The sequence below is a fragment of the Tursiops truncatus genome, chromosome Y, assembly GCF_011762595.2.
Source record: "Tursiops truncatus isolate mTurTru1 chromosome Y, mTurTru1.mat.Y, whole genome shotgun sequence".
Lineage (NCBI taxonomy): Eukaryota > Metazoa > Chordata > Mammalia > Artiodactyla > Delphinidae > Tursiops > Tursiops truncatus.
The window spans coordinates 2,290,681-2,307,403 of record NC_133428.1 but is presented as its reverse complement, the minus strand read 5'-3'; the positions used below and the strand labels follow the sequence as shown (position 1 = coordinate 2,307,403).

The following is a 16,723-nucleotide window of genomic DNA, read 5'->3' as shown; positions in this document are numbered from 1 at the left end:
ACTGATGCAAAAAGACTAAAACAGAGCAAAGCTCTGTCGTTTCTGGAGTTTGCTGGGTGCTTGCGGCCCTGAAAAGAAAATTTCATTTATTAAGGTCACTGACAGCAGATGCACCCATCGGCTCTAATTTACAGAAAAATGTGCATGTTTCTCAGTTACTTAACTTTTAAAACCAACACTCAGTGACATTCAGCTCCATGATCTCCTGGCAAAATGTGACTTTGGCAACGCGATCACATTCCCAGTTCATAGAAAATCGTTAGAGAAGGAGCAGTGTTGTCACAGTATCTTTTCATTCTAAAGTAAGACAATAGCCAGAAGAGAGCAAAAATGACAAGCTTACAGCATTTTCACTTTTAACTTCGATCATTTGAAGGCAGAATTGCCCGTCAGATAACTCTGTCGACACCCCCGTCGCCTGCCTGCGAGATTTCATCGGTAACAGCCACCTTATAAATGCATTTATACATCTGATTTGTAGCAAGTAAACAAGCCACGCATTAGGATGACGGAAACCTACAAGAAATAAGTGTCTTGGACAATCTTGGCAGCTTTGACTTGGAGAAAAGTCACTTTGCTTTGTCTCTGCAACTTGGCATTTGGGTTTTGCTTGGTGCTGCTTTGCAGTTAAGCTAAGGGGAAGAAGAGGAAGGAAAGGGCATTGCTGTTTATTTTGAAACAGAAGGAATGACCATAGATGCCGGTAGCGTAGCTGCTTCCATTCTTGGACACCTCATCCCCATTCGGGGATGCTTCTGTACGAAACAGCTGTTCCGCACCGGAGCGAGGCTGGCTCAGACATCATTGGCTGAGGAGGAAGCAGTCCGTTCAACTGGGGCGAAAGAAAGGGAACCTGTCCGCTCTGAAAAACAGTGTGGTATCTTTTTAAAGAATTCTAAACATATATCAACCATTAACCCAGCAATTGCACTCCTGAGCCATTATCCCAGAGAAACAAAAATATATCTTTAGACAAAAGTCTTTACATAAATGCCTATAGCATTTTTGCCTATAACAGCCCTGAACTGGAAACAACCTATAAACAAACAATGGTACATCCATACCAGCATGAAAAAAGGAATGAACTTGTGATACCCACAACCTGGATGAATCTCAAGGGGATTATGCTGAACGAAAAAAAAAAAAAACAGTCTAAAAAGGTTACCTACTGCGTGATTACATTTATGTAACATTCTTGAAATGACAAAATTATAAAAATGGACGGGATGCCAAGGATTAAGGAAAGGGTAGTGGCCAGAGGGAAGTGAATGTAGCTATGAAAGCGCAACCATAGATCCTTACGCTGATGGAAACCTTGTCCGTTGACATTGACTGTATCAATGTCAGTATCCTAATTGTGATATTCTACTAGAGTTTTGTAAGATGCCACCATTGGGGGAAACTAAATACTTTACCGTGGATCTCTTTGTATCATTTCTTACAATCGCCTATGAATTTATAATTATCTCAAAAGAAAAAGTTCACTTAAAGATTAAATAAATTTTAAAAGTTGTTTTAAAAAGAAAGGGAACCTGTGACCAGGGCAGTATAAACAGACTTAGGACAAGCACAGGTTTTGTGAGAGCTGACGGCTCCCAGGGTCGAACACACACCCACCTGCATGTGTGTGTGTGTGCGTGGGTGTGATGCACGGAACTACAAATCGTGTGCTACACGTGTCCTTCCCCTCCTCACCCCACACAAGCCAGGAAGTCCCTTAGCTCATTGTGGCTACGCAGGGGGCCTCCACTTGCTGTCATCCGGAGCTCTGTTGTGCGTGACCTTGTTTTGCGTGTCATGCCACGTGCCGGGATGCCCATCCTCAGAATGGCCATCTCCTGGGGTAGGGTCTTTATTCTCACGGGAGAAAGATGCTCAACCCCTCTGTTCACAGTCTCCCTAGAGTTCCATGTGGAGCATTTCCTAATCCAGAGCGCGATATACATTTGTCTTTCTCTCTTCTTCATTTGCTGCTTGGCAGGTCTACGTGGTGCCAGAGGTGAGGTCACTGGTCAGGGTCTGATCTTCCCGTGCACACTGTCTAAAGGGTCACCCATCGCTGGAGGTGAGGTCACTGGTCAGGGTCTGATCTTCCCGTGCACACTGCCTAAAGGGTCACCCATCGCCGGAGGTGAGGTCACTGGCCCGTGCACACTGCCTAAAGGGTCACCCATCTGCTCATTGGCATCAGTTCTGCTCTTAAAGCAGAACTCATTCTGCTCTTAAACTCATTCTGCTCTTAAAGCAGCCTAGGGAGAGGCTGGAGGGCTTGCCCTTGTTTTAGGAGGGAGAAGAATGATCTCCAGGTCGACGGCTGCTTAACCACTGCAGATCAACCCTGCAAACCCTATTAAGTCTCCGACGCTGTCTACACGGCAGAATCAGACATCTACACACTTGGGCTGCCTCCTGAAGTCTGATACTTGAACCCTGTGCCCACTGACCATGAACCCCTCCACCATGTTTATTGGGCTTCTTTACATGGATCTTTTTAAAGAGGAGAGAAATGGAATCCTAACCTAGAGGCAATGTAAGAAAGTGTGGTTAAGACAAAGGCACGTTATGGCCACAGGGGACATAGAGAGTAGAGCCATTTAATTGGCCCCCTTCACCGCGCTTGTATAGGTGGCGGTGTTGAAGTTCTTTTCTGCTCTATTCCTCTGTGACCCCTGCCCCATCCATTTGTCCACCAAGGTGACACATCCCTTACTTGCTGTAGTGAGTCCTGGGCTCTGCTCTCAACGGCATCCATTTTATGTATTTACTTATTTATTTATCTTTTATTGAAGTATAGTTGATTTACAATGTTGTGTTAATTTCTGCTGTACTGCAAAGTGATTCATATATATATATATATATTTATATATTTATATATATATATATTCTTTTTTGTTTTCTTTTCCATTATAGTTTATCACAGGAGATTGAATACAGTTCCCTGTGCTCTACAGTAGGTCCTTGTTTATCCATTCTATGTATACAAGTTTGCATCTGCTAATCCCAAACTCCCAATCCATCCCTCCCACACCCCCTTCCCCTTTGGCAACCACAAGTCTGTTCTCTATGTGACTCTGTTTCTGTTTTGTGGATATATTCATTTGCGTCATTTTTGTAGATTCCACATATAAGTGATATACATTTGTCTTTCTCTTTCTGACTTACTTCACTTGCTATGACAATCTCTAGGTCCATGCATGTTGCTGCGAATGGCATTACTTCCTTCTTTTTTATGGCTAATATTCCATTGCATATACGTGCCACATCTCCTTTATCCATTCCTCTGTCAATGGATGCTTAGGTTGCTTCCACGTCTTGGCTATTTTAAATAGTGCTGCAATGAACACTGGCGTGCATGTATCTTTTTGAATTATAGTTTTGTCTGGAAATCTGCCCAGGAGAGGGATTTCAGGATCATATGGCAACTCTGTTTTTAAGGAAACTCCATACTGTTCTCCATAGTGGCTGTATCAATTTACATGCCCGCCAACAGTGCAAGAGGGTTCTCTTCTCTCCGCACCCTCTCCAGCATTTGTTATTTGTAGACTTTTTAATGATGACCATCCTGGCCAGTGTGAGGTGATACCTCATTGTAGTTTCGATTTGCATTTCTCTAATAATTAGCAATGTTGAGCATCTTTTCATCTGCCTGTTCACCCTCTGTATCAACTGCATTAATTTTCAATGCTTTGCTCTTGCAGATGACTCTTTATCTTCCAAAGTGCAATTGTTTTCTCCATTAACCTATTCTTGATTTTATATGTGTGCATCAGGTCCACACATCTGGAGAGCTTAATGTAAATCGGGGTATCAGAAAATCCAATGATAGGGCAGCAAGAATAAAGGAAATGTATATAATATATGTTTTCTATATATAGAACGGGAAGTTTCTATATAAGGGAAGTTCTCTTCCCTTCCTGTGTGAGTTTCCAGTGAATCTGTATTTGTGACAAAATAGTAAATTTTCTGCAGAAAGAAGTTTTTGCAACCTCAGCTTAGAGGTGCAAGCATGAAGGGGAGGGCAGTTAGGGTGGGGAGAGAACGCTGGAACAGGACCAGTGCAGGTCTGCTGATCCAGACTTTTTGCTGTAAGATTTAGTTGGAAATTCATTGTGTAGAACATTGATTTTCATTCTCTAAATTAATTTATCTTATATATCACTAACCTCTGGATTTCATAAACTCTATAACCACGTTACCATTTTTGCAAACCCCAAAGCTTAATTTCACGTTCTCGGGCCTGGGATGTATATTATTTTACCTTGAATTTACCTCTCAAATTAAAGCGAGTAGTTTTTAACACTCTTTCGTAAATCATTTCCCTAAAGAAGATAGTACCCTAAGTTATTGAGGAATGAAGTTGCACAATCAATTCAAACAGGATTAATAAAATTTCTGGTTACAAAACAACAACAGTAAACATTTATTGACTCACAATAGCTAAACTCTAAAAGCCTTTGGTATATCCTAGTCACTTATTTAACATCTGCCACGGGTTGTTTAGTTCACTCCCCACAGCTGTGCTATGCGAGATTTTCGTCACCGTTGCAGGTGAGAAAGTGATGTCTGAGAAAGGTGACTTGTGTAAGATTTGCACAGCCACCACTAGGCTACACTGCTTCTCAGGAGCCTTGAAGGATTTCTGGTTTGTTGGATTAATTGAGACAGTAGGTTTGTCTCTTCTCCAGCTGCAGCTCAATATCAAAAAACAACCCAATTAAAAAATGGGTGGAAGACCTAAATAGACATTTCTCCAAAGAAGACAAACAGATGTCCAAGAGGCACATGAAAAATCCTCAACATCACTAATCATTAGAGAAATGCAAATCAAAACTACAATGAGGTATCACCTCACGCCAGTCAGAATGGCCATCATCAAAAAAATGTACAAGGACTTCCCCTGGTGGCGCAGTGGTTAAGAATCCACCTGCCAGTGCAGGGGACACGGGTTTGAGCCCTGGTCCGGGAAGATCCCGCATGCCGCAGAGCAACTAAGCCTGTGCACCACAGCTACTGAGCCTGCGCTCTAGAGCCCGCGAGCCACAACTACTGAAGACTGCGTGCCACAACTACTGAACCCCGCGTGCCCAGAGCCAGTGCTCCACAAGTAGAGAAGCCACCAATGAGAAGCCTACACACGGCAACAAAGAGTAGCCCCCACTCGCCGCCACTGGAGAAAGCCTGCGCACAGCAACGAAGTCCCAACGCAGCCCCAAATAAATAAGTAAATAAATAATAATTTTAAAAGAAAAAAGGAAAAGAAAGACAAGCCTGTTTAGACCAATGGCCTCCAGTGGTTTTCATGCAGCTTCTGTATCCTAGGAGTCCCTCCGTTCCTGTGTTCTTGAGTTTGCCTTGTACACTTTAGACACGTCTGCCTTGGAAATTAAACAGCAGGTGCACAGAACAGGAGGATGTAGATGTGGGTATCACAGGGGTGTTTCGGATAATACTTCCTCCACCTTCAACCTCTTCCAATTAGCACATTTAATTTGCTAGTTAGATATTTCTAGGCAGAGTGAGAAAAGGTAAATTAGGATTGGGGAGATGGGGTTAAAGCAACGTTCAAATGATATTCCACTGAGGACCAGTATATATATATTTGAAAGGTGAGGTCAAAACGTGGCGTCAGAAGTAGTTTGAATACCTGTTGCTTTTGAGCCCTGACCCAGGGAGGACTCGTCAGAATGTCAAATGCAGCAATCCCCCTGAGGAGATGGATGGCACCTGCTGGAATTAGTTGACTTAACCCATCAGATGAAATGACGTCATGTATTTACAGTAGTCAGCATGGCGTCTGGCATGCAAGAAGTGCTCAATAAATGCTAGCTGCTATTCTTATTATCACTGTTACTGTTACTCTCACTCTCCCTTTCACAGATGGTTAAAGCGTCTTTGCTTAAAATGTGTGTAAGAGGCCATTACACTGAATAGAAAAATCATAGAGGAGAAAAAAAGTCTACGATGGAAAAGGAGACATCTATTTGGACCATCTTGTGGGTTTTTATATCATCAGTAGTATTTCACCTTCTATTTGAAATGTTCCCTTTGGACACTTCACACTTCCGAAAGAACCCTTCTGTCCGTAGCTTTGGTGTTTAGGATCTTGCGGGCAGGCCTAAACTGCTTCTAAGAGCTTGAGCTCTCCCCATAAAGTCAACGCATCACCCCAGAGCTAGACGGACGTTTCAGGGGAGCCGCAGGCTGGCGGACTGGAGGCCCCTTGGATTCGGAACCAAACGTAAGAGAGGAGCTTGGTAGGGTGTTAGTCAGTGTGTTCGGGTTTGAATCTGTGATTAATGCACAAGGTTTCTGCAAAGGAAAGCATAATTTTCCATTTTGTATCTTCAGCTTCATAGACGATCAAATCCAATGCAAAAAACAAAACAAAAAAATCTAGTCCCGAAACTGAAAATGGGTATGGATGGTGTAGGAGAGCGTCATAAAATAAGAGCGCTCTGAAGGGCTCGGTTTCCGGGATCATTCACCGTCCGTCGTCTCTGGACATTCTGTGTTCACAGCCCAGCTCAGGCGGGAAGTGTGAGGTGATCCCTCTTATTGCTGGAGAAGTTCTGGCCCATCTCTTTCTAGAGCTTTTCACTGGCTTCCATCACAGAAATGGCCCCATGGGCATGCAGGCAGCGTCGTTCTCCATCACAAAGCCCGGATAACCTCCCAGGACAAGTTCAACCTGTGGTCATTCCAGAGAGCAAAGGAGCTGCAAGCTTTTTCTGCGAGACAGTGAAGTCCAGCAAATAGAGTGGCACAGCTGCATCAAGAGTGGGGAGACCTGTGTTCACTCCTAGCACTGTCCTGTCAAACGATTCCCTGCTGGTCTGGTTATCCGCTGCCCAGGTCAGCCAGCCCGTTGTGATGCTTGTCACCCCGGGGAAGCGCTGACCACACACACCGACCACGGAGCCTTCCTCTGATTCACAGGCACACCGACTCTGGTTTTCCCCCAGACGCATGTGTGCAATGCCACTGCACGGAACGGGGACACTTGTGTATGTGCAGGAAAGCGCTGGTGTGCTTGGTGACAATGAGGGCTATTTAGAGTTATTCAGATTCTCTCCAGCAAATGCAACACCCTGGAAGAAAAACACTTATAATTTAGTGTTAATTGGAGAAGATCAGCTGAGCAGAGCCACAAAAGCATCCCAGATGGTTGAGAGCAGATGCCAGAGCAGGAGGTACCATCACACATTACAGCTGTGATGCGATGAGGTCAAAGATGGGCTTTAGGCAGGAAACCACAGCATTACCATAACAACCAGGTACAACACCAAATAAGGATGCGTTTCCTGGAAACAGTATGAACTCGCACAGGAAACCCAAGAAGGAAGTGAAGCCAAGTCAGGGAAGGGTCATCCATACATAGGCAGCATTTCTGTCTTACAGTTTCCTGTTTCTTAGTTACCCTAATAATCCTAATTCTCTAGTTACTGTGTTTAGTTACCATGTATAAAAGTTATGTGTTCAGTGGTCTGCAACTCAAATCTCATTCCTGGTGTAATTCTTGAAATCTGTAAAAGGCCAACCCTCTCCTTTTATTATATGTCAGCAGGTATTAAACGTGTCGTCACTGGGAAACTCTCTTCTAAAAGTATGCTCCTCAGATAGGCATCATTTAGGAGCTTTTAAGAAACTCAGGTTCTCAGACCTCACCCCAAACTTACTGAATCAGAATCTTCATTTTAGGTGGGGCAGGGGAGATAAATTAGGAGTTTGGGATTAACATATACACACTACTAAATATAAAATAAACAAGGACCTACTGTAGAGACAAGGGAGCTCTACTCAATATCTTGTAATAACCTAGAATGGAAAATAATTTAAAAATATATGTATATATAACTCAGTCACTTGCTGTACACTTGAAACTAACACAATGTTGTAAATTAAGTATACTTTAAAAAAATAAAGCAGTAAACAAATGTTGATCAAATCATTAAAAAAATATATATTTTAGCATGGTTCCCAAGGTGACAAATAAGCTTGTCAAAATTTGAAGGACACTGATATATAAGAAGAACATGCTACGGAACCTCTATTCTACATACAAGGTCTTGATTATTATTTTGGTCATCCAGAAGAATGAAAAAATGCATAAAGTAGCCTAATCAGTTCCTTACTATCACATTTGCTTACTTTTCTGTCACTATTTGGAAAATGATTAGGGACAGCTTCTAAACGTGTTTCTAATGAAGTTCTTCTGCATGCACTTAGGAGATGGGAAAGTGAGTGACGTGGTAAGAGGATGATCCCAAAATCAATGGACGTGGGTGAATCTGGTTGAATAGGAAACACACAGGATGTGGCGATGGGTGTGTTGATGTCTGTTTCACCGTGGCTGCCAGGGAAGGATTTAGCCTTTTATCGAGGGCCTTCGGACAGGAAGGTTCCAGGACTCCTGCATCACAAGCTTGCGGCAGGTGTGCCTGTGTTCAGCAGAAAGGGCTCCTGACATGGTCGGAGCCTCTCCTCTCCTGCACGTTGTTGTTGTTGTTGTTTTTAATATTTATTTATTTATTTGGTTGCACTGGGTCTTAGTTGCAGCAGGCATGCCCCTTAGTTCTGCCTCACCGACTCCTTAGTTGTGGCAGGTGGGTTCCTTATTTGCGGCATGCGGGCTCCTTAGTTATGGCATATGAACTCTTGCAGCATGCATGTTGCAGCATGCATGTGGGATCTAGTTCCCTGACCAGAGATTGAACCCGGGCCCCCTGCATTGGGAGCGCAGAGTCTTAACCACTGCGCCACCAGGGAGGTCCCTCTTGCTCAGATTTTAGCGGATGTGGAGGCCACCCTGGTCTCATCACTCAGGATGTGGAAATGCAGTGCGTGTAGTAGCCTCTTGCTCCCAACTCCTAGGTCCTAAAACCATCCTGCAAGAGTTTCATTTTCAATGCTTCCTCGGACCTCCTGTCTGGGCGGCATCTGAGTGAGTCTCAGACTATATTTTGTGCAACCTTTGCATTAGATCCAAGTATAGTAGGGCAAAACACCTCATCTTCTGTTTATTTATTACAATATTTCACTTGCTACTGTCTGAAAATACCCTCGAATCAAATAACAAATGCAAAGCTTCTGAACAAACAACACAAGCTCTCCCCCACGTATCCCCCACAAGCCAGCACATCATTTTTGTATCTTATGCATTGCAAATAAATAATCCAATCTTTTTTGGTCATATATTATTTTTCCCTTTGATGTGTAGGTTTTGTTTTTGTTTTTGTTTTTTGTTTTTTGTGGTACGTGGGCCTCTCACCGCTGTGGCCTCTCCCATTGCGGAGCACAGGCTCCGGACGCACAGACTCAGCGGCCATGGCTCACGGGCCCAGCCACTCCACAGCATGTGGGATCTTCCCGGACCGGGGCACGAACCCGTGTCCCCTGCATCGGCAGGCGGACTCTCAACCACTGCGCCACCAGAGAAGCCCTGATGTGTAAGCTTTTGAACTTGATTTTATACTGTAGGTAACCCATATGCTTTCAAATGTCCCATCTGTGGGATCCCTTGAGCTCCATGTGATGGAGAGGACCACGACCGGTGTTTTGGAAATCTCGACCATTAATTTTGGGAAGAAGCACAAGATCGAGTTTACCTACATTCCATGGACATTGCTTCCAGCTGGAGACATTAATCTATGTGCTTGTTGACAGATATGTCCTGATGTTTGGCGTGTTGATTACGCTTCTAATCCCACGTAAGCTAAACAAAGAATTGCCTTTCCAGGGTTAATCAATGATGGCAGAATTTCTCTATCCCACTCAATAACTGATTCAGGAGAGCCTCGGAACATAGGGTAAAGCTCGCTTTCTGGAGCAACGCCTAGCATTTCCCATGCCCCAGGGAGAGTCATAGCCACCACCAGCTGCTGCAATTAGAAACTCATTTATCTTAAAATCCTAGCCTCCATGGGAATATTTGACTTCCACCATTCACCTGTTGATCACAGGAAGGACTTAGCTAAAGTAGTTTTAAGGGAACTTTTTAGGGTTTCCTGCGTTTCCTGGAATTACATTGAGTAGGTGGATGGTCTTCCTTAATTATTCATGGTGGGTGGCTGCCTCAGGAGATATTTTCTTTCCTTAATGAGCTCGATGTTTCCAAAAGGGTGAATAGGGACATCAAAGCATTTTGCTTCCACGTTTTGCCTGAGTCGACCTACCTTGTAGAAGAAAAAAGACAGATCTGCTGAAATAGCAAGGCTTCCATCAGGCAAGCTGATTTTTTAAAATTTTTTATTGAAGTATAGTTGATTTACAATGTGCGTGTGTGTGTGTGTGTGTGTGTGTGTATATACATATACACACACATATATATACATGTTTTCAGATTCTTTTCCATTACAGGTTATTCCAAGATATTGAATACAGCTCCCTGTGCTATACAGTAGGTCCTTGTTCCTTATCTATTTTTTTTTTTTTTTTTTTTTTTTTTTTTTTTTTTTTTTTTGCATTACGCGGGCCTCTCACTGCTGTGGCCTCTCCCGTTGAGGAGCACAGGCTCCGGACGCGCAGGCTCAGCGGCCATGGCTCACGGGTCCAGCCGCTCCGCGGCATGTGGGATCCTCCCAGACCGGGGCACGAACCTGTGTCCCCTGCATCGGCAGGCGGACTCTCAACCACTGCGCCACCAGGGAAGCCCTATTTTATATATAGTAGTGTGTATCTTTTAATCTTAAATTCCTAATTTATCCCTCCCCACCTCTTCCCCTTTGGTAACCATTAGTTTGTTTTCTATGTCTGTGAGTCTGTTTCTGTTTTGTAAATAAGTTCATTTGTATTATTTTTTTAGATTCCACATGTAAGCAATATCGTATGATATTTGTCTTTCTCTTTCTGAATTCACGTAGCATGATCAACTCTAGGTCCATCCATGTTGCTGCAAATGGCATTATTTCATTCTTTTTTATGGCTGAGTAATATTCCATTGTGTGTGTATAGATATAGATATATAGATATATATATCACATCATCTTTATCCATCCACCTGTTGATGGACATTTGGTTGTTTCCATGTCTTGCCTGTTGTAAATAGTGCTGCTGTGAACATAGGGGTGCGTGTATCTTTTCAAATTAGAGCTTTCTCCAGCTATACCCCCAGAAGTGGGATTGCTGGATCATATGGTAGCTCTATTTTTAGTTTTTGAAGGAACCTCCATACTGTTCTCCATAGATGCTGCACCAATTTACATTCCCACCAACGGTGCAGGAGGGTTCCCTTTTCTCCACACCCTCTCCCGCATTTGTTATTTGTAGACTTTTTGATGATGGCTGTTCTGACAAGTATGAGATGATACCTCATTGTAGTTTGGATTTTAGGCAAACTGATTGCTTAACTCAGATTTTTAACTCCATTGTAAGAGCTGAGCTGCATTGAGCACTCCTAGTGCTGGGCTAAGAGTTTGGGATGCAATTCTCTTTCATCCCTTACGGCAACCTCTTCTACTATTACATGTTATCGCCTCTGACTTAGAGGCAAAGAACCCCAGTGAGCAAACCAGGGAGCCAGGGCTCAAACCAGGTTGGCTTCTGTCAGGACCCAGAAGCCAGAGCTTGAGCAGTTAATTCTGCATTATAGCACTTCCCTTTCACGACAGAGCTAGGATTCTGCCCAAGCCCGAAACCCTTCTCTCCTGTGTGGCGCGTCACAGTCCTGACTCCAAAGAGTGGCTTGGCACCCGCTCGTGGTGTGAATCAATGGAATGAACAAACTCTCCAGGACCCAGGCTTCACACCTGAAGGAGGAAGGACCCTGATTTTCACAGCACCAAGTTTTCTCCTTTAGAATGACAAGTTCTCATCTTTTCCAGTGTGCTAGCTCTTGTTGTCTCTGGTTAAATAACAAAGTGCTCTTCTCGAAATGGCTTGTTTCCTGTATTTGTTTCGTTCCAGGAAGAATGTGAGAAAGCTTTGGAAATAAAGCGTTTCATTTATAAGCTATCCTGCAGCCCACCATCGGTAATTCAAAACTATCATCCTACGTAAATTGGTATCATTATACCTGGAGAACCTTCTGAAAGATAATATTTGTGGACCTCTGACTTCCAATGTATGGGTCTGAAAGCAAGAATAATCCAGCAGTATTTGTTCCCACAGGAGATTTCTGGGCACAATTTTTAGAAGAGAAATATGTTAGAACTTGATAGGATCAATATCATGAAAAATTTAATGGTTAATGGGCCCCGGGCTTTCTGAATGAGATGCTGGCATAAGACCCAAATAGTTATTAGGTACAAGGGTGCCTCTTGCAGGAGAAAAAAGAACTAAAAGGAAATCAGAAATCTGATGGTTTTCTGTGTGTAAATGCATGGTGGCCTCAGCTAGATTCTCTCGTATTAATCCCAGCCCAGTGGTGTGCAGTGATTTTGATGAAAGGGATAAAGTTATCACTCTAGGCAATGAATCAGAAAAATTGATGGGGACAAAGAAAATATCATGTATCATGCAGCAAGTATCATGGTCATTGGAAGTCTTGGAATTTGGAGGAAATATCTAGGGAGGAGTGTGAAAATGGGGAAGGATGCAAGATATATTTTCGTAGAAGGAGTCTGTGTCGTAAATGCAGCTGCAGCTTCGTCTGAATATGAAAATAGCCTAGAGGGGAATCTGTACCTAGGAGATGTAGCTGGCTTGAGCAAAGGCAAGGGTCACCACGAGGCTTTGGGAACAAACGCTGTCCATGACCCTCTGCGTGCCCCGGTCTCTAGCCTGTGTTTACTAGGCTTTTGTGAACACGTGTTGAATGCATGGATGAGGAAGTCTAGGAGGCAACAGTGCATTTGAAAGGCATCTTTTAAAAATTACTGGACTATTTTTTAATATGTATTTATTTTAATAATGCTTCTTTTTTTTTAAAACTAAAAAAAAAATTTTTTTTTAAATTTTTTGGCCGTGTCGTGTGGCTTGCAGTATCTTAGTTCCCCGACCAGGGACCGAACCCGGGCCCTCAGCAGTGAAAGTGCAGTCTCCTAACCACTGGACCGCCAGGAAATTCCCAGTAGACTTTTTTTTTTTTAGCAGTTTTAGGTTTATAGAAAAACAGAGTAGAAAGTACAGAGAGCTTTCCTATATTCATTTCTTCTGCACACAATTTGCCATGTTATCTCTTGTATTAGCGGGGTACATGTGTTGCATTTGATGAGCCAATATTGATACCTTATTATCAATTAAATTACATGGTTTACATTAGAGTTCACCATTGGAATTGCGCCTCCTGTGGGTCGGGACAAATGCGTAATGATTACAGCATCGTACATAATACTTTCCCTGCCCTAAAAATCCTCTGTGCTCTGCCTCTTCTTCCCTCCCTCCCCTCCAACCTCTGACAAGCGCTGATCTGTTTACTGTCTGCCTAGTTTTGCCTTTTCCAGCATGTCATAGAGTTGAATCATGCAGTATGTAGCCCCTTCAGATGGGCTTCTTTCACTTAGCCCTATGCATTTCAGGTTCTTCCATGTCTCTTCATGGTTTGGTAGCTCATTTCTTTGTATCACTGAATAACTTCGCACCGTCTGGATGGACCACAGTTAGTTTATTCGTTCACCTGCTGAAGGACACCTTGCTTGCTTCCAAGGTTTTGGCAATGGTAAATAAACGTGCTCTAAATATTTACATTGTGTCCATAGAAGTTATCACGGAAGCCATATTTTTTAAAAAGGCATTTCTTCACGGCATTTTCTTCATGCTAAGATACTTCTATGTAATATATGAAAGGTGAATTTCATTTGAAATGGAGGTGCGTGGTTGTATGCCCTTTTGCAAAATAGCAATTAAAACACAAGGAAGTAAAACCCTGAATGCTCTGCTCTCTGCCTAATCTGTGTTATTTTATTTAGAAATTACTATATGCACCAAAAGGGGCATTTTTCTTTCAAAGCGTTAAGTGGGGGGGCGGACTTCCCTGGTGGTGCAGTGGTTGAGAGTCCACTCTCAACCGATGCAGGGGACACGGGTTCATGCCCCGGTCCGGGAAGATCCCACATGCCGCGGAGTGGCTGGGCCCGTGAGCCATGGCCGCTGAGCCTGCGCGTCCGGAGCCTGTGCTCCGCAACGGGAGAGGCCACAGCAGTGAGAGGCCCGCGTACCGCAAAAAGAAAAAAAGTGTTAAGTGGGGGTTACATCGCCTTTTTGCTTCTTCCTCTGTGAACTCATTAAACTAATTACCATTTTCAAAGTGATAAGCCTTAAATTAGTGTCAGAGTCAAACTCCCCCAAGCCCGAGTGCACACGTGGTTTGCTTAGCTGAACCAAATCACAGCACGATAAATGTCCGGCTGACGATGATTTATCATGGGTGACAAATCACTAAAATGTCCCCGTGCATATTATTTTTGGTCCTGAGGATGACATATAGGTATATGGTGTGGCTTCTAGGAATGTTTATTATATGAGTTAAAACACTGAAAAAAGATTAAATGTACTCTAGCCTGTGGCACTGCAATCAAATAACAAGAATGTGTCTGGTAACAGATGACTGGGGTCTTGCTTTCACATCAGAAATCATCTCTGCCACCTCCGTGGAGGGTTGTCTCTGTGGCCTTCTACCCCTTTTCTGGACCAAGTTGGAGAAGGTGCAACCCTGGAGTGCAGGGCCTGTCTCCACGGAGGGCGTGACCTACCTGATGGATAGGATTACCCATATCCAGTTATTATTTCTGCTGCAAAGGATGCCTGGTGTCCTTTTAGAATTCCAGTTGTGTGGTTACCTACAGTGAAGAGATGGTCCCCTGTCGAGACAAGTGATGCTATAGCCACCCCAAGAGGATGTGGAAAAGGTTGTATCTCACATATAATGAGGCTTTCTGAGGAACGCAGGACAGCGCCTAGGCTGGTCTGAAGATGGCTTGAGGGAGATGGGAAGGAGACAGATCCAGCTTTCATGGTGGGTAGGAGCTGGGGCTTGGATGTGGGTTCCCACATGGAGGTAGGAGCTGGCATAGTTTGAACCTTCCATGGGCACTGGGGGAGGGAGCCCCCAGGCTTTCTTATTAGCTTGTTGGGCACAAGTGGAAGAGGCAGAGGTGAGACTTAAAAGCTCTTAGCTGTCAGACATCAAAAAACTGAGTCAGACCCTTTAATACCTCAAACAGTAACTGCATGCATGGACTAAATTAAATTGGCATCATGTGAATGTAGCAATCTCTGTGAAAATTGTAAATTTTATACCTCTGGTCTGACCATCATTTTCTTCTGATCTGAGAGCAGGTGGTAGCTTCCTAATCAGAGAGTCCGTGTTTCAGCCCATTTCTCAGTCTTCAGCTGGCTTCTGTTTTGTTTTGTTTTGTTTTGTTTATTCTTATGGAAAATTTGAGGTATCCATAGAAGCAGAGAGAAAAGTGCAGTGAACTGCCATATGCCCTGGATCCACATATAACAATTAATGAAGTCACGCCTGATTTTATTAATCCACGCTCTGTACTCACTTCCCTTCTTCCTGGATTAATTTGAAGACAGCAGCCATCATTATCATGTCATCCATGGGTGTTTCAGGATGTAACTCTAACTTTTTTTCCTTCATGTCTTTTTTTTTTTTTTTTTTACTCCTCTGTGATTTTCACTGAGTTCATCCACTTAACTCTGCAGGGTTTGAGAGTTTGGGTTTTGCAGTCAGACTTAACTCTTCCTTTCTGGGTCTCTCACTTCCTAACGGTGTGACTTTGAACAGGTCATGTATCTTTTTGGAGCACTGTTGCCCTCAGCTGTGCAATGGAGCCAATGCTCTTTACTCGTAGGGTTCGGTATGATGTAATCAAGAGAACATGGAATAAAGTCCTCTGCAGGCAGAGTGTTCAACAAATGGTACCCATTACTCTCATTGTTGACCATGGTATCATTATTATTTTGAAGGGTTGCTATATGGGGGTTAGTATACAATGGGAAGTATGGGGAAAGAAGGTGAGGAAAAGAAAAAGGAAAGTGTGAGGAATATTTATCTTCATGATGGACAGTTTTAGACCTGGGTATCTATGGTAAGTATGAAAAAGGTCATTCATCATAAAATAGTTTTAGAAATGTTTGTTTGTATAAGAGGAACAGTGATGATTTAGTTTTTTCCAGTCAATAAGGAAAACCAGTAGACTTCTTTATAGCCTCAGGCCAGCTGGTGATTGCAGCAATTTGGCTTCTCTCTTCCGGCATCTTCCTCCAAGGGGCTCATGATCTGTGAGCCTGATTCCTCTAGAATCCTTTATCAGGTCTCCCTACAGGGTCACCCCGTGATGCCTAGACGTTCAAATGATGCTTGTAGATGATACTTAATTCACTGACTGCATCTTCTCATTGTCTCTGCCAAGAGCCCGGCCACTGTGCTCCTTCTGATTCTGCTGCATCCCCTGTTGGGATCAGCACAGGAGAGCTCAGTGTGTAAGACCATCTCCTTCTCACCATGAGAAATTAACAGACAGGTCGATGAGGGCGAATCACCTCCCTTTCTTTTGTAAAGATTGCACTATTTTAACACTGAGTGTTTTCTCCCCTTCAGGACAGATCTTGGATGTTCTAGATGAGTTGAAACTGGCTAATAACACCCTGGTCTACTTCTCCTCGGACCAAGGAGCACATGTAGAGGAGGTGACTGTCAAAGGGGAAGGTCACGGAGGCAGTAACGGAATCTATAAAGGTGAGCAATCTGTGCAGGTGGGAAATGGCACGGTGTCAGCTCTGTGCTCTGCCTGCCCCCCGCCGCTTACCCCCTCATCACCTTCTCCTGGACCTT

At 43.5% G+C, this 16,723-nt stretch overlaps 1 protein-coding gene across 5 annotated transcripts in view; it reads left to right on the top strand.

The window, feature by feature from the left end:
• LOC101339978 (steroid sulfatase) overlaps positions 1–16,723 on the top strand; it is a 183,833-nt gene that overhangs the window by 128,767 nt on the left and 38,343 nt on the right. For all 5 annotated transcript variants that reach the window (XM_073799733.1, XM_073799734.1, XM_033850253.2 and 2 more), the window contains one exon: positions 16,490–16,627. In XM_073799733.1, coding sequence (XP_073655834.1) covers positions 16,490–16,627 — 138 coding nt within the window. The remainder of the gene's footprint in view (positions 1–16,489; positions 16,628–16,723) is intronic.